This window comes from Nuphar pumila, chromosome 1 (genome assembly GCF_984573655.1).
Source record: "Nuphar pumila chromosome 1, dmNupPumi1.hap1.1, whole genome shotgun sequence".
Classification (NCBI taxonomy): Eukaryota; Viridiplantae; Streptophyta; class Magnoliopsida; order Nymphaeales; family Nymphaeaceae; genus Nuphar; species Nuphar pumila.
In genome coordinates, this window is record NC_143249.1 from 167,703,632 (window position 1) to 167,728,033 (window position 24,402).

Here is a 24,402-nt window from a genome sequence, read left to right on the forward strand (position 1 = left end):
GTGTGTGGATATATTTTTAAATTAAGGTCATATGGAGAACTAATTGACTTTAATTTTTTTAAGTTGATAGGGGTTATCTACATTGTATTTTTCTTGTATATACGATATTTTCTCTAATGATTTTTTCAATGCATTGTTGATGCATGATCAATTGAGATCATTATCATGGGTACTATTTCTTTTATTCTTTTCATCTAAATACAAACTTTTGCATGAAAAGCATAATAATACTAATTATCCCAAGTTTCTAGACCAATAACATGAAGAATGAACCAACACAATCAGAATAAGCATAACAAATTGTGTCATGACCTTTGTATTGTTTCTAGTTTGTCTTAGACAATCCTGTTTGGTTTAGAAAACATATTTATGTGATTGTTCTTATCATCTCAATACAATGTGATCTTCAGGCACCAAATAAATAAAAATTACCATTATCATGTAGACATTCTTTTATGGGTGTGTCAATTGGGCTTTCAATGTTTGTTCCACGGATATTTTTCCTGACCTAATTTATATCAACATCGCTATTTAGACTTTGGACAACTTTAATGACATTTGGTTTACTAGTACAATATGGTTCTGGTTTATCGTCATTCTTGTCATGCAATTCACATACTTGTTTGCTGCGCATATCAATTAAATCTCAAAGTTTTGTTCTAATAACAACCTGCCAATCAGCAATAATAGGATCTTGAAAATAAAAAAATTATTCTACTTGAGATGCAAACACATAGGGTTCGTCCTCAATGAAACACAAGTTCATGTTGACAGGTGTGAAACCAAATTCTCTTTCTTTATTCCCTTTGCATGAGGACTAAGATTTCTCTAGCACACTACATTATTGTTCTAAGCAACTTCTAAAAAATTCTTAACTCCTTTCAAATAGTGATTAAGGTCTCTTCTTTGAAATGAAGGTTATAAAAAAATGCCATCATCAACTATTGCATCCAAATTCAATCTTAACTTATAGATAAGAAAACTAAAAAAATACTTAAAATTACCTTCTAATTTGGAGAAAACCTCAATAATCTAGTTATATATATTAAATTAATTATGAACATATGCATTAAAATGCAAAGCCCATAAATTCTAAGTCATGTGTGAGAAAATAATCAGATTAAGCATGCATTTATTAAATAAATTATAAAAATTAACAATTAAAATGCAAAACCCCTATGATCTAAATAATACTTAAAAAAATCAAATTTAACATGCATATACTAAATAAATTATAAAATTAATAATTAAAATACAGAGCCCCTAAAATCTAAATCATACTTGAAAAAAATCAGATTTAGCATGCATTCACTAAATAAATTATAAAATTAGCAATTAAAATACAAAAAACCCTAAAATCTAAATCATATATGAGATCTAAATCCGATTTAGGATGCATTCACTAAATAAAGTAAAAAATTATCAATTCAAATACAAAACCCATAAAATCTAAATCATGCTTGAAAAAAATTAGATTAAGCATGTATTCACTAAATAAAATTTTAAATTAGCAATTAAAATACAAAACCCTTAAAATCTAAATCATACTTAAAAAAATTAGATTTAGCACGCATTCACTGAATAAATTATAAAATTAGCAATTAAAATGCAAAACCCTTAAAATTTAAATCTTACTTGAAAAGAAAAAAAACAGATTTAGCATGCATTGACTAAATAAATTACAAAATTAGCAATTAAGTTACAAAGCTCCTAAAATTCTAAACCATACTTGGAAAAAAATTAGATTAAGCATGTATTTACTAAATAAAATTTTAAATTAATAATTAAAATATAAAACTCCTAAAATTTAAATCATACTTGAAAACAAAATCGAATTGAACATGCATTCACTAAATAAAATGTTAAATTAATAATTAAAATATAAAATACCTAAAATCTAAATCATACTTTAAAAAATCAGATTTAGCATGCATTTGATAAATAAATTACAAAATTAGCAATTAAAATACAAAACCCCTAAAATCTAAATCATATTTAAAAAATATATAAATTAAGCATACATTTACTAAATAAATTTCTAAATTAACAATTAAAATACAAAACCCTTAAAATTAAAAAATGCAAAAAAAAAGAAAAACATACCTTGAAACAGTGGTGACAAGTGGTAGGGGGTTGCGCCAGTGGTGATAGGCAGTAGGAGAGAGAGTAGAGAGAGATATAGAGAGAGGGAGAGAGCGTTGACCGACGATGGTGGCTAGCGAACACAAAGAGAGAGAGAGAGAGAGAGAGAGAGAGAGAGAGAGAGAGAGAGAGGCCGGTGGTCACCACATCTGCAGAGGTAGCAGGTGGTCGCCACATCTGCAGAGGTAGCCAATGGTCGCAGCACTGACGACGCTTCTAGCAACAATGGATCTTTAGACCAGCTAGCTAGGCATGACTTGTAAAGTCATGTCTACATCCAAATATACATCCAAACAACATGATATGTGATGTGATCTCTTGCCATTGTTGTCAGTATCATTATGAATCGGTTGATTCATACCGCCCAAATTTGTTTCAGAAATTGGTATTGGGCTTATTTTTTATGTTTATTAAAATTAAAAATAGGTTTTTAATTTTTGAATAGTTTATTTAAGGTATCATATGCTGGTTAAAAAATGACCGATTCAGCTGGATTTGGTTCATAATCTGTATAGAAATATTCTCTGCATCGTTTCGAAAATTTATTCAGCCCCGATACTGATCCTGAGAACATTGTCTATTGCAAACAGATTATACCCGTGACTTAAAACTATACATTGATCATGTTCTCTCAAGAAACAATGTGGGGGGCCTTCCTAGCATTGGAGTCGCACCAAATAAACTTTTTTATTATCTTTGTAATCTGTTTTTCAATGGTGGAAGGTATACTAAGGATTTGCATTAGGTGAGAGGGAATAGCCATCTAGACATGACGTACCAAAACTAGCATTCTCAGTGCTGCAAGTGACCGATCGACCAAACCAACTTTCATCTCTTTTGTCTACTTGATTCTCCACCTTAGCCCAATGTGGGCCTCTAGAAATTCAAAACTGAAGAGGGATCCCCAGGTAATGCAATGGCAGTGAGGCTTTAGTGCAACCAAAAATGATTGGGGCAGCAGTGGATACCCCCTCATCTGCATTGAAGGTTAGCACTTGACTCTTGGTTTCATTAATACATAGACTTGAGATGGTCGAGAAACACTGTAGTATCAACCAGTGTGACAAATATCGCGAGATTTATGAAAATCTCGCAATAATATCGCAAGAAATTGCCTGAAAGTTTAAAACGGCAATTTCTCGCAAGATTTTCAAAATATCGCGAGATTTATGAAAAAACATAAATCCTGCAATTTAAACACGATATTTACGTTTTAAACGGCTATTTATCGCAAAAAAATCCTATGTTTTTATTTTTAAATAATTTGTATTAATATTTTCTTATAAAAATATTTTTTATATTTTTTAATTAATTTTTTATTGCCGAGATTTTGCCAAAAATGCAAGATTTATGGAATTTTTTCAATTTCTCGCAAGTTTTTGAAAAACAAGAAATTGCCCATAAAAACTTTTGTCACTATGGTATCAACCATAGGGTCCACATATTTTGCATAGACGTCTCCTCAAAGATGAGGAGATCGTATGCATATAATAGGTGGCTAAACTTAGGACAACCAGATAAGGGGACCCCTTTAAAAATTTTGTTAGAGCTAGCCACATCAATCAATGAAGAGAGCAAGAGACCCCCTGCATAGCAAACATCAAATAATATAGGAGAGATGGGGTCGCTTTGTTTCAGACCTCATTGGGGGAGTAAAGAATTCTTCCTTTCTACCGTTCACACGGACTGTAGTGGACAAGCAGGAGATGAGGCACCAAACCCCATTTCATGTAAACATGACAAAATCTAATCCTTTTGTTAGTGATGGGAAAAACCATGACTGTAAGTCCCATATGTGCATGTTCATATAAAAAATGGTGACAACTTAAGTCATCACTAATACCTGGTCCTAAAAAAACAGCTCGATGACCTAATTTGGGTTGTATTGATAGAATGCATCTAGCATTTTGATAGTAGAAATTCTTACTAAATAACTTTAAAAAGAACATAATGATAACAAGTTAATAATATCATTTTGACAATATTGAATCATGATATAACCATACACTTATTTTTAGTAATTTGCATATAAAACACCATAAAAAAGCAATTATGAACACAAACATTGCCATGTCCGCTATTACCATCATATCGCCATTCATTACTTAAAAACAACACCACCATGAGCATGTGTCTTATTTTGTCACGGTCATCATAGTCACACTACATCATTGCTATCACTATGAACTTCATCATTATTTTAGAAAATAAAGATATGCATTCATTACTTGTGCACATGATGAATCAATGCCAACAAAGGAAAGAAAATAAAAGGCATAATACCTGCTTAATGTTTATACAATGAGACCAAAGGAGATGAAATAAACATTAACATATGTGAAAATTAAAATGATCTAATATATCGACAAGTACATCAATCAATTATATCACTATCACCATCAACGTCTAAAATATACCTTAGAAAACACCAATATCACCATCACCCCCATTATTCATAATCACATATATTATCATCATATTGACTTTCATCAATAACATAATTATCATCACCATCACCATACAAATTTATCATGAGAAAAAAGATATATATGTGCAAATAAAAAATATATGAATAGAGAAAGACATCTTTATAAAAAAAATAAATTGATCAATTAGTATAATAGTGTATGCCATAGCATCTTTATTTACAAGTCCACAACTTAAAGATATTCCTTATGAAAAGTCAATTCAAATAAGAAATAGAAATAGCTAGTCATCCAACTAATATATTTATAAATATCATCCATTCCCGGCAACACCCAACTCCTCCAAACATGCAAAAAATAAATATAATAGAATGAATAACTTCATTGTTATTAAACCAAGGTCCTCTTATTAGAAATTATTAATATAGCATGTTATGTACCTAACAAGCATTAATATACTCCATTTTTGTTGGAAAGCACTAGAATCTCGAGTACTCGCACTTGCTCACCCAATTGTTCATTCGAACACTGCAATGCTATCATATTATTCTTTATTTGCACACACTGCTATTGTAGATGTTCTTAATGCCTCATCTTTTGCTGGTGTAGCTTGAATAGAGTTTGGTGTTTCTCTAAAAACAAATTTAGAATTGAAACCTACTCCATAATATGCGTACATAGTCACAACAATCCGATCCTGCAGCTTAAGGTAATATGTCATTATGCCAAACTTTATCTTCTGCAAGTGACTCCTCTATGTCATTTTACATGTAAATATGAATAAAAATTTAGTATAAAAAGGGGCTACAATTAATATGTTACATACAATGAATTCTCCTACCTTCGCATTTATAAGTATTTCATCTTGTCTCTCATGTGCCCCATTTGCTTTTTTCTAAAATATTTGTAGTAAAAAGAATTATAATACATGTCAAAACAACTATTCATACATCTCATTCTTACCATTTCATGATGCTTACAAGTGTGACTTTTCATTCCACAAGTGTGAGGAACATCTAATCTGATACTATTAGCTTTGTTTTTATTACATGTAACCTAAATTAGTCAACAAAAACTTGTGATACATGTAGTAACATTTAAAAACACATATAATAAGTTAGGATAAATACCACCATTCCACGAGAGCTTCTCATTGTTTAAGTATAACTCTAGGAGGCACAAAATCGGCATCATAAGAACAAATAAAAAGTGGATCAAGTAGGCTTCACTTAAACTAAATTACTGAGGAACCTAATAGGTAATGGCAACCCAACCCAAATTTTATGTACTCATGGGAATGGTCAATTACAAAAATTAGCCCTGGCCCATTCAAGAAATTCCTCGTGTAAAGTTTGATGACCCAAGCTTATTTGCAGCAACTGATTTTATACTCTAACCAACTGGTTCTCTAGAATAGGTATCCTAACCAACCATGATCTGCTTCATATCAAAACCAATTTATAACTGACCCATTTCTTTATCTAGATTGATTTTTTTATGTGCACATAGCAAACCCAAAGCTAAATCCAATTTGAAGCAAACCCACTTTGGTTTGATTCATGCCTAAACAGACTATTCATCCTAATTGCTCAAATAAGAGCAATGACATTGCATAAAACACATAAAAGGGATAAAATGAACACTTCATTGCTTCCACTGTTTAGAAGCACAGTTAGAGCTTTGTAATATGTAATTTTAACACATTTAAATTTTTCATTTGCAGTGAATAAAGAGTGTTAGTTCATTCATATACCAGCTGATTCTCATTTGGCTTCTGGAAATGGATCATCCATTGTCTCAATCACACTTCATTTTGTGCTTGTTAATTATTTAACTAGCTATTTTGGTATTTGCCAACTCAAATGTAGACTGCATAGGAGCACCTACTTGATTTCATGGAGGTCATATAAATTAAACACAATATAGTGGTTTAGTTGAACACATAGTCAAACTATTAAGCCATTATTAGTGATGTTAGTGAATTCATTTAGGCCTTTCTACTAATGAACTTGGTATCTCCACTACAAGAAAAAAAAAACTTTACTAGCATGTCCCCGTGGCACGCCAGTAGAAGGCGCATTTTCACTGGTGTTATTTTGCTTAGTGCCAATAACAAAGTTTTTATATTGTCGACAGTAGTTGTGTGCCAGTATAATCAATTTTTTCTGGCACACAAAAAAAGTGCACCATGAAAAAAATTCTGACACAGAATGTTTGCGCCAGTAAAGAGTAGTTTTTTCTTGCACACAAAGAAAGTATGTCAATAAAAACATATGGTTTAAAAAAATATCAAATCCAGAAACTTTGTGCAGGCATCTTTTCCTCTCTCCCTTTCTATGCTCACATATCATTGACCAATTAAGACCAACTAAAACTATGCTCCATGGTCAAACAAAATGTCTACAAAAATTGTTAGGATCTGTCACATGGGTGCGGGTGCGACGCAATTTCAAAAATTTTGGACACGGGGACTCGACTATATATATATATATATATATATATATATATATATATATATATATATATATATATATATATATATAACAATAATAAGTCGGCTATAGCCCATTGGGGGACACCTAAGATCATGTGTCTTGATGTTGATAACATTCCAAGTGAGTACCAAATATCATTCTATCACCAATAAAACTTTTAGTTTAGCTCTTTCATTTTGCTTTCAGGATGCTTATATTTCAGTGCTAGTTAGTCGGCTATAGCAAGCAACATAGGACTTTAAAACAAAAAATTGTATAGAGAGCAGGGCACTAATGGCTTACATATACTAATGAGAACGTACTGGCTATGAGAGATCTAGTTTCTGACTTTGTAATTGTTTGTTTCTTGTTGTATTGTTCTTCTTTTCCTCATTATCATGTTTTGTTGCTATGAAAACCATTGCCACAAATATTGTTCTCAGTAATTTCTTGCTTTATACGTTAACAGTTACACAGACTGTGCAATGCAGTTTGTGACTATGCACAGTATGTAACTGTGCAATGCAGTGGCTGTGCAGTTGCACAGTCTGTGACTGTGCAACTGTATTGCACAGTTTGGTTATATATATATATATATATATATATATATATATATATATATATATATATATATATATATATATATATATATATATATATATATATAATAAATTTTTTTTATTTTTTGCCCTAAAAATAGATATTTTTGGACTCAGTCAACATTGACCATGTCTAAAACAAGAATGAACTCAGCCTCGACTCGTTGACCGAGTTCGGGCCGTGTCCGAAGCCACACCCGTGTTGGAGCGTGTCGACTCGGGTGCAGCGCCTCCCTAGCCGAGTCCGTGTGACATAGGTTAGGATCCACTTGGTGCTAACTCTACAGCTGAGACCTCATTTAACACACTAGGAACTTGTGACAGACCTTAGATTACATCAGTTCATTGGAATTAGATTAGATTCATTTTTATTAACTTACTATTAATGTTGACAAAGTCTGTCATGAGTCACCACATGAGAGGCACTGTGCTATCACTCAAATGAGAGAATGGTTTTCATATCATTAGCTCAATTTTCTCATGTCAAAGCTAATGAAATTCAAGATATGCAGAATTTGATTTTCCATACAGACAACCAGGATCTAACCCATACCACACATGAAATGGTAAGAAACCAAACAATTAAGGATAATTTGGAAGATTTGGTGACAACTGAAAAGGAACCACCATGCAAGTAAGGACGATTTGGCCAAAAACATTTTGGAAGGTGAGAAGGATCCAAAATCATTCATAGTAAGGAATCAAGATAATATCAATATTATGGTAAGTGAGGAGGATTTGGGATCAACTATGAATCAAGGCAATCTAAAATCATCTAGGGTAAGGAATCAAGATAATATCAAGTCAACGGTTGTTGTGCCAACAATGGTAAGTGTGAATCAATGTAATACTAAACCTATGGTAAAAATGAATTAGAAGGCAAACAATGAGGATAACCAACATATGGAAAGGAAGATGAATTGGAAAAAAAAGAATGGTCGACTAAGGATCATTTCCAAAATATTCAAAATATTTTTCCTTTTCTTCTTCTTATCCTCACGTAACATATAGCTTGATTCCTTCTTCTCCTCCTTTTCTTGCCCAATGTCTCTCACCTTTATAATGTACATATTTTCTTTATTTTTTAATAAAGAATCACCAAGAGCTCTTTATTGATGGATGTAGGTTTAATCATTGGACTAAACAGTGTAAGTTGTCTTGTTCTCTCTCTCTCTCTCTCTCTTGCATTGATTCTCTTTATGGTATCAGAGCAAGCCTAGTGATGCGGCAGATTCGTTGCCTTCGCCTTATATCAGTGGTGATCCGTCATGACATCAATGGACTCGGCAAACCAGAACTCTAGCAGATAGATTGGAGCAAGTAATTCATTAGTCTTATCCTTATCGTGCGACCATGAATGTGTCCAACTTCGTTTCCATCAAATTCAATCACTCAAATTTTTTATTATGGAAGACGCAAATGTTGGCTCTGATAAAGAATCATGATATGTAGATATTCATCAACACATTGACAACAGTGATGCTGCTGTGCAAAATTGTGTTCTAAAACCTGTGCATATAACCTGAAAAAATATGATAGGTTGTTAAAGGGTTGGATAACATGAACTCTCTGCGAGAGTGTCCTTAGCTTGGTTGTTGGCTTATAGACATCTAAAGAGATTTGAACATCTCTTGTTGAGTCTTTTGCCCAATATTTGCAAGAAAGAGAATTCTATCTCATGCAACTAACCACAATCGAAAAAGGGTTCGACAACTTGACTAAATATGTGAAAAAAATTAAGGGAGTCTATGATGGCCTTGCTACTATTGGAAAACTTGTTGAGGACCAGGTTAAAACCTTTTGGCTGTTGCAAGGGTTAGGCCAGGGTTAACTACCATGTTAAGACCTCATGTTCTTTCCTACAAAGATATAGTACCCTTGCTTCAAAGTTTTGAGGCAAGAAATAACCTTAACAACATTAATCAACATCAAGTGGCCTACTTCAGTTTGCATGGCCAATACAAGAAGAGAGGAAATGAGAATCAATGCTTCAATTCAAGGGAGGAATTCCAACAAGAGATAGCAAAATGCTAGTCAAGATCAAAACTTTGTATATACTCAAAATTGGCAAGACATTGTGAGTTAAAATCAAAACAAAGAAAAAAATGAGGTAGTAGTGTGTTAGATCTGCATTAAATGTAATCATTTGGACTTCAATTGATATAATCATTTCAATCACTCGTTCCAAGCAAAAGATATTCCTCAAGCTTTAGTTGCCATGACAATTGCTCACAGTCAAGATTCAAAATGGTTTCCTAACACATGAGCCTCTTCTCATAGGTAAACTATCTAACTTAAAACCATATTTTAGGAAAGACTCTATTATGGTTGGAAATGGAGAAAGACTTCACATTTCTCATATTGGTGAAGCCAAAATTGAGACAAAGTCCTCTCCTATACATTTAAAAAATGTTTTATATATGCCAAACATAAGAAAAGACTTATTATCAGTTAGCCAATTAACATATAATTTTTCATATATTTTTGAGTTCTCATCTTTGGGTTATGTGATAAAGGATAGGAGGACAAGTAGGACAATAGCCACATGCACTAGAAGAGGAGACTTATATGACTTAGATCAAGGACCAATTGCCTTCTTTTCAAATTGATTTAGAAAAGCCTCTGCAAATAAGTGGCATGCTAGATTAGACTACCCACAATAAAAAACTATTGAATTTTTGCATAAGAATAATTTAATTGATGTTGTTAGTCATAATAAAGATTTGATTTGTGCTAGTTGTCAGATAGGAAAGGCGTGTAGATTGCCTTTTATCTCTTCTAGTGAGATTTTAGATGAACCATTTTTACAAGATTCATTTTGATTTATGGGGGCTTGCTCCAATCTTGTCAATGGATAATGTCAAGTTTTATGTTATCTTCATAGATGATCACATACATTTCACATGGCTTTACCCTTTAAAAAGGAATTCTAGTTTTTTTTAAGCTTTTAAACACTTTTATAGATGTATTGAGTGCTAATTTGATCAGAAAATCAAAAAATTTCAAAATGACAGAGGTGAAGAATTTTTTAGTGAAAATTTCTTAAATTTTTTGAATAATTCAGGAATAAAACGTCAAGTGTCATGTCCTTATACCCCAGAACAAAATGGGGTGTCCAAACGAAAACATAGAAACATTACCAAACTTAGGTTAACAATGAAGATTCATGCTAATATTCCTAAGAAATTATGGGTAGATGCATTCTCTACTACAATGTTTTTAATTAATAAGCTATTGTCGACATTTTTGGACATGCAATCTCCTTATTTTAAGCTTTATAAAAAATACAGTGATTAGTCATGCTTAAAGATTTTTTGTTTTTGTTGTTTTTCATATTTACGATATCAAAGTAAATCTAAATTTAATCCTAAGTCATTGTCGTATGGAGATCCATTTTAATATGGATCGTATTGGACTTGATGAAAACATTTCAAGTCTCATTTGGATATAGTCTTATACAAATCCAATGGATTTGGATTTAGATCGTGAGTGGATTCGATAATAGATTTAAACTGATATGTTCACAAGCTTGTGGTTTGATTAAAGCCTTGAAATTGGTTTTTATGTTTGGCATATCCAAATGGTAATAGGATAATTCTCATTGGATATGATTTTTGGTGCATATTCAAATTGGATTTAGATATAGAGATTTATGCTTAACTTCATTATGAAAAATCAACCTAGTCTATGAGTATCCTCATGATGATAATATATCATAAAGGAAAAGTTCATCTACTGTATATAAAACCTCATGATGTCATGTCTTAATGCAAATATTGCTTAAGTACAATGCATTGGAATAGTGGGAGCTTAATTATAATTTTACACATGCATGTGATGATATTTTGTATATAATGATAAATAATCATTATAAATAATGTTCCATATGGTATGCTTGTATAAATGCATGAATAGATATTTTGTTTTCATGCTTTAGAAAATTATGCATGAAATGCTACATGGTGTTGGTCAGTCATATTTATGACTATTTAAATTTGGATATATTAATCTAAAATGATCAGATGTGATAATACACATGAAAAGTGAGAGTATAAACTATGAAGAAAGTTTTGAAAGTGAGAGTAATTGTTATGTTTTGGCAATTCATGGATTTATGAATTAATAAATTCTCTAGTTTTCCATTAGAGTACATGATTATGGTATAGTCATGAAAGAGCCACAATAACCCCATGACTATGTGAAACCCACGTTATATTGTATTCACTTTTTAAAAAACTCTAGACTACATGACTCAGTATGAAGTGGATGATGAATACTTGAAATAAATTGTTACACATTAAAGGTTATGCTAAAATTTATGACATGGGTAAAAAAAAAAACTACTTTGTTAATAACCTCATGATAGGGATATATCATGAAAGAGAAATCCAATTAGTGTATGTAAAACCTCAAAATGTCATATAGTGATGAGTGTGATACATAATGCACCAGTTATGATACAATGTATGTGTTTACCCCATATGGCCAAGTAAAGGATGTTGGATCCTGGTACGGATCCAATGTAGCCAATGAGTCTCACATGGAACCCATATGTTGAATCCAAAGTTAGATTTATGTAATGGATCTGAAACATGGATATAGGTAATTAGATCCAATGATCCAAAATAGTAGGCCAAGAATCAAATGACCTACTTGAGTAGTGGGTCATTGTGATATGAATCACCAGAATAGTGGTGGGCCCATTTCAAACTGGATTCTCAGTATATTTGAAAATCCAATGAGTTGGTTATGGCTGGGTAACGACTACCGAGGAGAGGATAAATATCTCAACCCCTACCTCTGCAGAAGACAAACAAAGAGAACTCTATAATCATATCAAGAGATCTCCCTAAAGCAAGCCGTTAATCTCATCATATTCCTTTCTCCTCTATCTCACCTTCACTACACACACCACAATTTTAATTCCTTCACTAATAACACTGAATCTGAAAAAAAAAAACTATTTACATGTAAAAAAAATGCAATTTGGGTCATATTCTGATTCAGATAAAACTTCAGATCCGAATACAACTCAAATATGAAAGTAATATAAATACACATTCAGATTTTACGTAAAGGATCCATATCCAGAAATAACATGTTGAACCAATGTCAGTCTCGGTATCGGCCCTGAATCATTTGGCCAAAGATTCAGGCTAATACCGATACTCAAGTGAATTATTCTGTATCGTCCAAAAAATAATAATAAATATTATGTGTCAATCATAATATGATGTGTTAAAACCATTAAAATAATATTAGAAAATTGATTTTTAGTATTTTTTTTTAAATTTACCGATACTCACCGATACCGACAACATTGTGTCGAACTCTAATCGAATATCCGATCCGACCATATCATATCCATTAGCAGCCCTAACGAGAGTATACACTGTATTAAATACAAAGGCAAATCTGGTTTTGGATTGAAAACCTTTGGTAACATACAGGTGGCAGCACAAGGGAACTTATTTTTGCAACTTCACTCTCGAAGATAAGATTGCCATCTTCGCTGACAAAATCCTTTTGATTCTGTTTGCTTTTATCACAAAATACACGCGCAGCTCGATCCGATATTTTCCATTAGAATTCACAAACTCTTGCTTCGTTCTCCTTCCTTCTAGAAACCTTTTGGAATGAATAACCTGGAAAATACTGGAGAAAAACGCGTTTCTGACGATTGGAAGAGACTTTTCGTCAGAAAAGAAAAAGCATAAATGGTGGGGGCGAGAAAGCGACACGTTTCACACCTTTATAAATACCCCGTTTGGCTAAATCTCTTCGCCACCGACTTCTTCGTTTTCGTTTGCTTTCTTTTTCTGCTTTGGGAATCAAAACCCCCTTTTTTTCTTTAGTTTTGCTTGCAGGCAAAGAACGCGTGAGGGAGAGGGAGAGGAAGAAGAGAAGAGGAGAGGGTCGGGCATCATGTGCTTGGTTTTCACATGCGATCAGGAAGACAGGGTGCTGGGGAGCCAGGTAGCCCCCGGATCTTGCCCCTACTGCAGTGGTCTGGTTAGCTATGCCGACGTGGAGAGCGAGTGGAGGCTCTGCTTCCTGCCCTTCTACTCCAAGACGCGCAGGAAGTATTTCTGCAACCTCTGCCGAAGGAGGCTAGTCATTTATCCCTCTAGCTGACCCTTCATAATTGGTAGTAAAGGAGTTTCGTAAGGTGGTAAGTAGATCAGGCGTTTCTTTGCCTTCCAAGTGGAAGGCTTAGAATTTAGAATACCCCTTTTTCGTTTCCCCATATGCATATACAGGTTTTGGATATAGAAGCCTACCATGCGCTTCTAATTCTTGAGGTTGTATACAGGTTTCCTCATATATGGATATACAGATTTTGGAGTACATAATAAGCTCTCTCTCTCTCTCTCTCTCTCTCTATATATATATATATATTCTGTTGTACTGTCAAAATGAGCACTAGATTTATGTTAAGGCACTTAGCTTTACATACTGATTCGGTAACCATTGCACAAGATTGAAGTACTCGTAGCAACTGCCTATGCCTGTGTAATCCAAATTTACAAAACCCTGTGACCGAATAGCTAGGGTTGATCCAAATACCATGATGGGGATCTAGGTCTCAAACACAAATCCCTTTCAGTGTGCGATCATATCACCACTATGGCTAAGCTGCCGGGACCAGGTGGAGGCGAGTACGGATACATGGGTTCCATCCTACGTTCATTCCTAGCCATCCAATCAACGGCTAGGATTGGTCCACATTTAACCGTCCAGATGCTTGGACGGCTACGATCTATGTCAAAGGACTGGATCCTTTTTGGTTGCAGGCAAGGTGGTGGTAGTGAATACACTGAATAGTGCTGATGGCGACAGTGGTGGCGGTAGGCCTTGGTCCCTGCTGAGGGTCAGCAAAGTTGTGGTGTAAGCTAATGGTGGACAAAAATTGGGTCGTGGACTAATGGTGCAGTTCGTGCTGAATTTCATGTGGCAGGTTCGTGGACAACGATTACATATTCAATTGACCTGAAAGAATTACATGGTTTTAGGAACTTAATCCTCCCCACAGATGCGTTATTTACTCGCTCCCTGGTAATCTTCGGTGCAGCTAAAGTATTTAAGATTTTTCCCATGGTACTGCTGCACGGTTTCTCAGGTTCTAAAGAATAGTTAAATATGTACAATTCGATTCCCATAACATTGGTTTAAATGTATGAATAAATGGGAACCTCACACAGATCCAAAATGAACTGCCAAGAGAAAATACAATTGCAAAAGATCAACATGTCAGGAAATCCAAAATGAACGTTACGTGAGCAAGCTTGCAGAAGCTCCCGTCTCAACTACATGAACATATTTCCAATTTCCCATTGACCATTGTAAATGTCCTCTACCCAGAGGTTGCTGCCTCAATAGGTGCTAAAAGCAGGCTATAACTAATCACTAGCATCACCCATGAGTGTCACATGGGCAAAAGCTAAAGGACACATGGACATGCTATTCTGATGCAATTTCCAGCCTAATAGCATTAAAGGAGACAAGACACAGTGACATAACCTTGAATTCACTTTTAACATAAAAATCTGATGAAACACACATGAAGCATAAGCTTCAACCATATAAAAGGAACCGATCCTGGAAAAATACTGTTTACGTGGACAGCTAAAGGACACAAGGAGATGATATGGTTGTTAATTTCCCACTAAGACTGCAAATAGACAGAAAAGGAGATTAAATTGGAGTATCTCTGTACACACCCTAGAATTCACATGAACACAAAAAATCTGAAACACACTGAGAAAATACGATGCACACATAAGTTTCAAGCACTTGAAAGGAACAGGTGCATTTCCTTCAAGATAATTAAATGCTACGATTCAGAGTTCCAGCCATGGTTTCTTCCTTCAACATGCATTGGTTGCCGACATACCCAACTTATCAAACATAAATGGGCAAGGAAGCCAATTCCACCACAGCTTCCCAAAGGTTAAACAAACCAAGCATTCTAAAATGGTGTTAATCAAAATCTAAGTAAACAGTCTAAGAATCAACAGCATTCCTGAGGCTAATCCAGGTGCTCTCGATAAGTTTCCAAATGATATGTAGCCTAAATAGTAATAGCATTATCCTGCTAGCTACAACTAGTACCACACATAATTCTTCATCGCTTAGGAAATTAGATGTGCTGGATTCACTATAACTGGTAAATCTCTTCCTCACGGTCAATCCACAACATAATGGGCAACAATACCGCTCCCTAAGGTGATGGGAGTATGGGAAAATCAGTAAGAATAACTAGTTAGAACAAGCACCCTTTCCTAGATGATACCTATCAACAGAATCAAATGACAACTTGAACAATCTTGCCATCACTTCATATGACAACTAGGTTATTAAATCATCGTAAACCAAATATGGTAAAGTAAACCTCAAAGCAAAAATCGGTTGAAAATGATAGCTAATACAATATTCTCAGCCCTCGTCCTAACAAACCAAGTAATATATGAACATGGTACAAAAAATGAAAATAAAAAATCAAGATGAACAAGCTTGGATAAACTAGTTACCAGGCTCATATTCCCATATTCAGAATATTTATGCCTCTATCATTTAAGGAACTAAGAACAACACTTCATAGAATGGTTTTGCATTTAGTTATAGCATCAAAACAAATGCAAATCGCGCAACCAAAAAAATGATACTAGACTTAAAAAGAAACAGTGATTCAAAACCCAAGAGGAAATCAAGGCAGGAGAAAAATTTTCTAGTTCATCCTCCTAATCAGCTCATTGATCTTATCTTCACGGTTACCAGCATCACCTCCCTCCACATAGTGATTTCTCTTCTTCTTCAGACCACCAGATGGAGCACTAAGCTTAAATGGCCATAAAAAGTTGTTTGCTTCCTTGAAATGGGGGCCCACGGTCATAATCTCATGAATCAGATCTTCAACACAGATTATCCCAAACTTACCCAAGGCCTGTTATTAATAAACAAAAAGAAGCTTCAGATACAAAGATGACAAAGACTAGGGGGGAAACAGCTAAAGCGTACCTGCTCCACAATGGAGTTATCTGTCAATGCAATCCGCTGATTATTTAATTTCCCATAACCTCTCTTGTAAATCAACTCTTTCACACTCTTCAAATTAGGGTATCTGCAGAACATGAACGACATAAATAAACAATATCTGAAGATTTTACACTTCATATTACTTACTGCCCTCATGTTAGTATACATGTCATGACATGGTTTTGCCCAACCAAATTCATGTGCTCTAGCACCTTTAGCCAAAGTGAGCACCTCGCCGATGAAGGCAACAACAAAAATCTTAAATGTGTGAATGTTTGCATATGAAGTGAGACTTCCTCTCACGATGTGGGGTTACAACCCACCCAGCCCCTCATTAGAGTATAATGCATTTCAGAGTTCATAACCACATACAAGTCCAATGATGTTCATACATGCCTCAATGTGTCATGTCATAGCATAATATTCAAATGCAAATAGATGTACTTTTAAAACAGCTATGTATATCATTTTGAGAAGGCATCATAGCCAATTTGAGAGGCAATAATTTATGTGAAAAACATGAACATCATGATTACATACTTCTATGCATCATATGCTACTTATGCAAGTAAGTATAACCTCATGTCATATGCATCTTTCATTTTTCGCATAGCCTTAATATTTCATAGGCAATTTGTATTTAGCATAATTCAAACAAGAGTTATCATATGACACTCGGCCTGTGCATAGACATTATGACATAATGTTTTTGTGTCAAGCATAAGCATTCCATTCTCTATGTCAAAGTGTACTTATCATAATCGTTAACATGATTTCCATGAGTAATGTCATATTGCAAATTCCATGAGAATAGACAAGTGCAATATCACTTTGCCTTTATCATAAGCATATGTAATATATGCAATGCATCCATCATATGCATAGCTAGGTACACAGAAACATACCCATATGTCACATAAGGCTCAACCTTGTGCAACATATTCATTGTAGCTTTGTTCACCTTGAGGAAAACACCATTGAATATCTACAGGAAAGAAACACAACGTTATCCTTCACATACAAAAATTACATTGTACCAAAAAGAGAGGTGAGATGGAAAATTCAAATACCTGTCGCAGACGCAGCAACTGCAAAATCGTCCTGGTCTTGGGATGCATAGCATTGATACTGTGGCAAAAACATAAGATGAAAACACATAAAACACGACTAGAACATTACATAAACTTGAAGAACATAATAAAATGTGGGCAGCAAACATATTTCCAATTATTGATGGCAACTTCTGTAACTTTTTTGAGGCCGCTTTGGTGAAGGAATAAAACTCCAAAATATTCAACCCATCAGCTTGCATATTTAACGCACCCACTGCTTATTATGTTCCACTAAATAGACAACTAGTTTCACCCATACTGAGGTATCACCGAAAATTGTACTTTCCACTGCCAATTTTTTTGGACTTCAAGTCTTTAACTACCAAAGCATTCAGTGAGTTCACTTGGATAAAAAGAGCTTCAGTGCATTCATAAGATATCTTTTCGTATTTACCAATTATTGATATTGGCAAATAAAATGGTCTGAAACAAAACGGTTTGCATGCAGAACCATCCATAAGCAATCCAAACTTATAAAGAATCAATTAAAACTATTGAAAGTAGAAAGTAAAATGAATCTAGAACAGAAGTATCTGCAATGTAAAGTCCAAAAACCGCACCCTCTAATACGTATGATAAACAGCAACTTCGCTTCCGGGTTTACGTAAAATCCCCCCTTCAATTTGGCCTCGCGCTTCAACCTAATGAGTTCTTTATCCTGCAATCGAAAAAATCCACCAGTATCACTCATCATTAGCTAAGCAAGGGCAGAATCAGTTCAAGGAAACAAAGCGATCCAGGAAATCGGCATCTCACATTATCCTCGTACTCTTTCGCATACGCCTGTGCCCTCTTGAAGATCAACTTCCTGTTCTCGGCGGTCTTCTTCCTCCTGGCTTCGATCTCTTGCTTCTTCGCCAGATTCCATTCCTCGAGCCTCTTCCCCTTCTTCAGTACGGACTCCGGAACGACGGCGACTGCATTCTTCTCGTCCTCGCCCATCTGCACAACCGATCTCTTAAACCCTAAACATCACACCAAAGACGTATATTTTCGAGCAGAAACAAAAGAAATCGATCTCAGAATTCTTCGTCTAAACAAAAAAAAAACCTAAATCGATCACTTCTTCGTAAATCAACACGAAAAAATCGTAAGAAAGGATCAAATCGATCAATTAAATCAAAGATGGCCGTAACTCCTACAGATCAAGAAAAAAAGAACCGTTTTGGTAGCTATAGAAAGAGACGAACAAAAACATTAGGGATTTAGGGTTCTCTTAGTTCTGATGCAGAAAGAACCAATGAGAGAGAGAGAGAAGTTGGGGTTTTACCTGATCGGCGTTAGGGTTTTCGTCGCTCGGCTCCCCTCTGCGCAGCAGAACGAGTGTAGCGGGTAGGCACGGGGTATATCCCCTGCGCCCTCTAGGTGGATGGACGGTTTTGATTGCGACTGTACTCTGGGGATTGTTGCTTGCCGTTTATCTGAACGACGAACAAAGTTGGTCCAAGCTAGCTAGTTATCCATGTAAACGGGTCGGATGTAGACAATACAGAGTCCCACCTAAGATTAGGAGTCGGATGGAATCAGTTAACACCGAATCCAGATCCGACTAGATTAAAATCTGAAATTTACATGTATTCGGATAAGAATTCTAGTCAGATTCAGATCTTAGCCACGGTAGGACTTGTATTCAGATGAAAAATCCAATACCGCGTCCAGATCCGATTATTAATTGGATCTTACTTTTGCAATCAGATCCAGATTCCGGTCTGATCATGCTCGGGTTGAAACTGCGTCTGATATTTGCAACTGAGATCCAGTTACGGACCTGGTTCTGGCCCATATCTCATAGTGGAATCCCTAGTCTAGACCTGGTCTGGAGTGTTCGAGCTAGATAGGAGCATGTGCTTGTTTTTTTTGCACCAATTGATGTTGAGACCAATGTCGTCAGTATCGATACGTATCGGTCGCTGATACAAATAGTATCCACAGAAAATGGATAAGCTTCACACCTGAATCGGCTCTTTTTAATAAATATAAAAAATGTACTTAAATGTATTTTTTAAATTATTTTTTGGCTGATTCAGAACGATTCACATGAGTAGGGATGGCAGTGGGGCGGGCCGGGGCGGGGGACAAGGTCTCCACCCCCCGCCCCGCCTCAAGATTTTATCCTCCATCCCCGCCTTCATACCCGTTTCATGTCCTCCATCCCCGGTTCAAACGGGGATGAGGCGGGGCAGGGCGGGGATATTGCGGGGAAAAGTGGTCAGGGCGGGACGGGGAAAAGTGCACGTCCATCCCCGAACGGGGATGGATTTTAACCTTCGCCCCCGCCTCCATCCCCGTTTCATACCCTTCATCCCCGGTCCAAATGGGGTGAGGCGGGGCGGGGCCCCACTTTCCTCTGGTCCACTGCCATCCCTACACATGAGTTGTGCATAGGGGTGGCAAAACCTGACACGACCTGCCAACCTGCCTCTTAGGCAAGCTCGGGTTGGGCTTAAACTAACCTATTTAATAAACGGGTCAACCCGCCTAACTCGTTTATTAAACGGGTCAAGTTCATGTTAGGGGTATGCCAACCCACCATCCCGGCTGACCCATTTAATAAACGGGTTAGGCTGGAGGGTCAACCCGCCATCCCATTTACCCAACCCAACTTGTTTATAAACGGGTTGGCGGGTTGTGTCGGGTTACTCGTTTAATAAACGGGTCAGGTTCGTGATTGCCACAGCCGACCCATTTAATAAATGGGTCGGGTTTGGGTTGAGGTATGCTGACCCACCAACTCGCCGGGTCGACCCACCAACCCAACCCGATTGCCACCCCTAGTTGTGCATGATCCAAACAGCATCATCTAATGTATGATCCGCAACAAACACACTACACTGACTGAATACATTCATGGAGTTAGATTGAGCAGACGCAGCGATCGGTGAAGCATTCCTTGAGTACATTTGCTTTTCCCACCATACAATCCCGAATCAAACGTGACTTGGAAATTGGAAGCATATGAATCAGTATCACGAAGGTCCCGTTGCGATGCTGATTTTGGTGACAAATGAGCAAACCAAAGCAAATGAGGGTTGTTTCCTCGTTGAAAATAAAAAGAGTTGTTTTCTCATGCCCCATGCTCCTAGGGGGTGTTTGTTATACTCACACCGAAGGAAGCCTCTTCCTCTTGAAAGGGTCATTTTGGAGGTAAGGTGCTTTCTCACATATGTAAGGTCCCACCAGTTATTTTTCATTGACGTCTTTGTTCTTCCTTTCTAAGAAAGTTTCTTTTTTTTTTTATTTCTTATAAAAGAGAGTCTGCATAAAACAAACACCCCTCTTTGTCCCGGGCCGAGATTGGAATGGGGCATGAGCAGTGCGGAACTCTACTGAGTGGAAAATGCATCGAGCGTAAGAACACGCGGTATGCGTCAGCTTGATCACTGACGTGCGGTGGTAGCATGGCATGCGATAGGCAACAATATCGTCGTTAGTGCATCGCTGTATGGCAGCACAGACGTGGAGCGTTGTTTGACTAAGCAGTGCCAGCGGACCAGAGGGTGTTGCCTTTGGAGAGTGCTAAAGAACCTCTCAACTTGCGGAAGTCCCACGCGAGGCGATTGGACGCACGGGGGTGCGTGTGGGTTAGGAGTAATTCCCCCAGGAGTCACACTAGGTGATTCCAACCGAGTAAAGATACTCGGGGCTAGGCAAGAGAGAGCCTATGCGCCAGCGAATGAGTTTGGGTGGTGCTCTTCGCTATGGCATGAAATCATCAACTGGTCTTCGGACTGGGGGTCGAAAGACTTGGATCCTTCAGTGGCGAGGTTTCAACTGGCTTGCGCATGGATCTGCGATGTGCACCATGGCATGCCAAGCTAAGGCAGGTTGGTGCCCTTCTCGGAAGTGCTTAGTTGGTATGGGACGACTATGCACAAAGTGGCATTGATAACATGGAACGCATTTGAAGATGCGCTTGAAGAGCTTCCGCTAGGCAGCTGTGCGCGGGGTAGCGCACAGGGCCAATATTCTGATTCAGTACATTGAAAGTGTTGGTGGGTGGCTTGTGGCCGTTAGTCTAGCGTGCTACAGGGTAGCGCACAGGGCCATATTGGCTAGTCTAGCGTGCTACAGGTTGCGAGCTATTCCATGTCCGTGGCAAAAATGGCTATGAGATAGCGATTAGAAGGCTTGTGACGGCAAGGAGGACCGTTGCGCCACATGGGCTTATTGAGCGAAAATTAGCCCGTGACAATTGACATCAGAGCAGATCGATATCTTGAGCAAGATACACTAAAAAAGAAAAGGTTCACGGAGACCTTGTTATTCATGTGCGACACTGAAAGGAACAAAGATGGTTTATTCTTGCGATGCAAAATTGCGTAACTGAAGATTGGTGAATCGAATCGTTGAAGTAAAGTAGTGGTTGGATGGTATGGGACATCGTTACCACGATATTCTGAAGCGTAAGGTTGCTGTTCAGTTGCTGGCTAAGGAAACACAAATAAATCAAAAAGATTCTCACCAGTTGTGTGTTAGGCTCACAGGTGGAGCGTAGCGTTTGCCTTGTGCATGTGGAGAATGCACGTTGGATTCGGCTGGAAGGATTTGCACCTTTGGGTCGGAAAGACTTGATAAAACTTGTGCTCTTTTCCAAGTTTGTGGGTTAGCAGAGTGCCCACGTTGAGCAAAGATGCTCGTCGGTTCGATCTCTTAAATTGAAAGTTCTCTGAGAAGTGTGTGTGCGGAAAGAGTTCTTGTTCTTGGATCGTTGATCCCTGCGGAAATTCTCTGCTGACTCTAGAAGAGAGTTGCAGCATGCGGGTTTCAGGAGGGGAGCAACAGCATTGGGCCGAAGGTGCCTATGTGAGGAAGACGCAGCAGCATTGGGCCGAAGGTGCCTATGTGAGGAGGACGAGTGCCACGAAGACACTCTGAAGGATCACATTGGGTTAATGCTCCAGCAAAGCATTTCCCACTTGAGGACGTAGATGGATCATTGGAAAACCGTAAATGTTGTCCTAAAGGGATAGAGATCTCTGCGGGAAACATTGGTGGTCATCTTTCTCTGAGAGGATCACAAAGGGCTCAAAGTGCCCTTGCTGGGGTTGGAAGGCAACCCAGCCATGAGCTTCATGACGACAAGCTTGTCGTGCAGGCAAGAATGCCCTGCTTGAGTTGGAACTACACTGGGGTTCCACGAGCATGGAATGCTCGTTGCGAGAAAGCGGAAAACTGTTGTCTAAGCGATCAGAGATGCGCTAAGGTATGTGACTTGGCATATTTAAGATTGTGGAGATGGTGGATGGACACCAGAACAAGTTGAGTTGGAAGAAAAAGAAGTTAGTCAAAAGTTAACACAAAAGGGAACTGGCAGATCAAGCTAACTGCGTTCTTACCTACACCAACATTATCGAGGACGTATAATGGCTTGGGTGGGGGAGCATGTCCCGGGCCGAGTTTGGAATGGGGCATGAGCAGTGCGGAACTCTACTGAGTGGAAAATGCATTGAGCGTAAGAATGCGTGGTATGCGTCAGCTTGATCGGTGACGTGCGGTGGTAGCATGGCATGCGATAGGCAACGATATCGTCGTTAGTGCATCGTTGTATGGCGGCACAGACGTGGAGCGTTGTTTGGCTAAGCAGTGCCAGCGGACCAGAGGGTGTTGCCTTTGGAGAGTGCTAAAGAACCTCTCAACTTGCGGAAGTCCCACGCGAGGCGATTGGATGCACGGGGGTGCGTGTGGGTTAGGAGTAATTCCCCCAGGAGTCACACTAGGTGATTCCAACCGAGTAAAGATACTCGGGGCTAGGCAAGAGAGAGCCTATGCGCCAGCGAATGAGTTTGGGTGGTGCTCTTCGCTATGGCATGAAATCATCAACTGGTCTTCGGACTGGGGGTCGAAAGACTTGGATCCTTCAGTGGCGAGGTTTCAATTGGCTTGCGCATGGAGCTGCGATGTGCACCATGGCATGCCAAGCTAAGGCAGGTTGGTGCCCTTCTCGGAAGTGCTTAGTTGGTATGGGACGACTATGCACAAAGTGGCATTGATAACATGGAACGCATTTGAAGATGCGCTTGAAGAGCTTCCGCTAGGCAGCTGTGCGCGGGGTAGCGCACAGGGCCAATATTCTGATTCAGTATATTGAAAGTGTTGGTGGGTGGCTTGTGGCCGTTAGTCTAGCGTGCTACAGGGTAGAGCACAGGGCCATATTGGCTAGTCTAGCGTGCTACAGGTTGCGAGCTATTCCATGTCCGTGGCAAAAGTGGCTATGAGATAGCGATTAGAAGGCTTGTGACGGCAAGGAGGACCGTTGCGCCGCATGGGCTTATTGAGCGAAAATTAGCCCGTGACACTCTTAGGGTTGCTTTTAAATATAATAAATGCCAGAGAGAGAGAGAGCAATGCAACAACAAAAGTAAGAGACATTGGGAGAGAAAAGAAGAAGGAATCAAGCTACAAGTTACACGAAGATAAGAAGAAAAGAATATAGAAAGAAAAAATATTTTGAATAATTTGGTAATGAGCCTTAGTCGACCTTCTGTTTTTCTTCTTTGTTTTCAATTCATCTTCCTTTCCATGTGTTGCTCATCCTCATCACTTGCCTTCTTCTGATTTATTCTTACCATAGGTTTAAGATTACCCTGATCGAAACTTACAATTGTTGGCACAA

The 24,402-nt window shown here is 37.5% G+C and overlaps 2 protein-coding genes across 3 annotated transcripts; one reads left to right on the plus strand and one right to left on the minus strand.

Annotated features, from left to right (window-relative positions):
- The first annotated feature begins 13,511 nt into the window (after positions 1 to 13,511).
- On the plus strand, positions 13,512 to 13,997 carry LOC149851220 (methionyl-tRNA synthetase). The gene has a single exon (XM_089999295.1). It carries the CDS (start codon positions 13,567 to 13,569, stop codon positions 13,774 to 13,776), a length of 210 nt encoding a protein of 69 aa, XP_089855421.1. The 5' UTR covers positions 13,512 to 13,566; the 3' UTR covers positions 13,777 to 13,997.
- Positions 13,998 to 16,155: 2,158 nt separating this feature from the next.
- On the minus strand, positions 16,156 to 19,193 carry LOC149851221 (large ribosomal subunit protein uL30y-like). Of its 2 annotated transcripts, none has more exons than XM_089999278.1 (7): positions 19,060 to 19,193; positions 18,546 to 18,731; positions 18,350 to 18,447; positions 17,748 to 17,805; positions 17,583 to 17,662; positions 16,660 to 16,762; positions 16,156 to 16,585 (listed from the first exon to the last, which is right to left on the minus strand). In XM_089999278.1, the coding sequence occupies exons 2-7, from the start codon at positions 18,729 to 18,731 to the stop codon at positions 16,370 to 16,372; spliced, it is 741 nt and encodes a 246-aa protein (XP_089855404.1). In that variant the 5' UTR covers positions 19,060 to 19,193; the 3' UTR covers positions 16,156 to 16,369. The 2 variants fall into 2 exon arrangements, with proteins under 2 accessions (XP_089855404.1, XP_089855410.1); XM_089999284.1 differs by having other exon boundaries at positions 18,546 to 18,754; positions 19,060 to 19,098.
- Between the last annotated feature and the right edge of the window lie 5,209 nt (positions 19,194 to 24,402).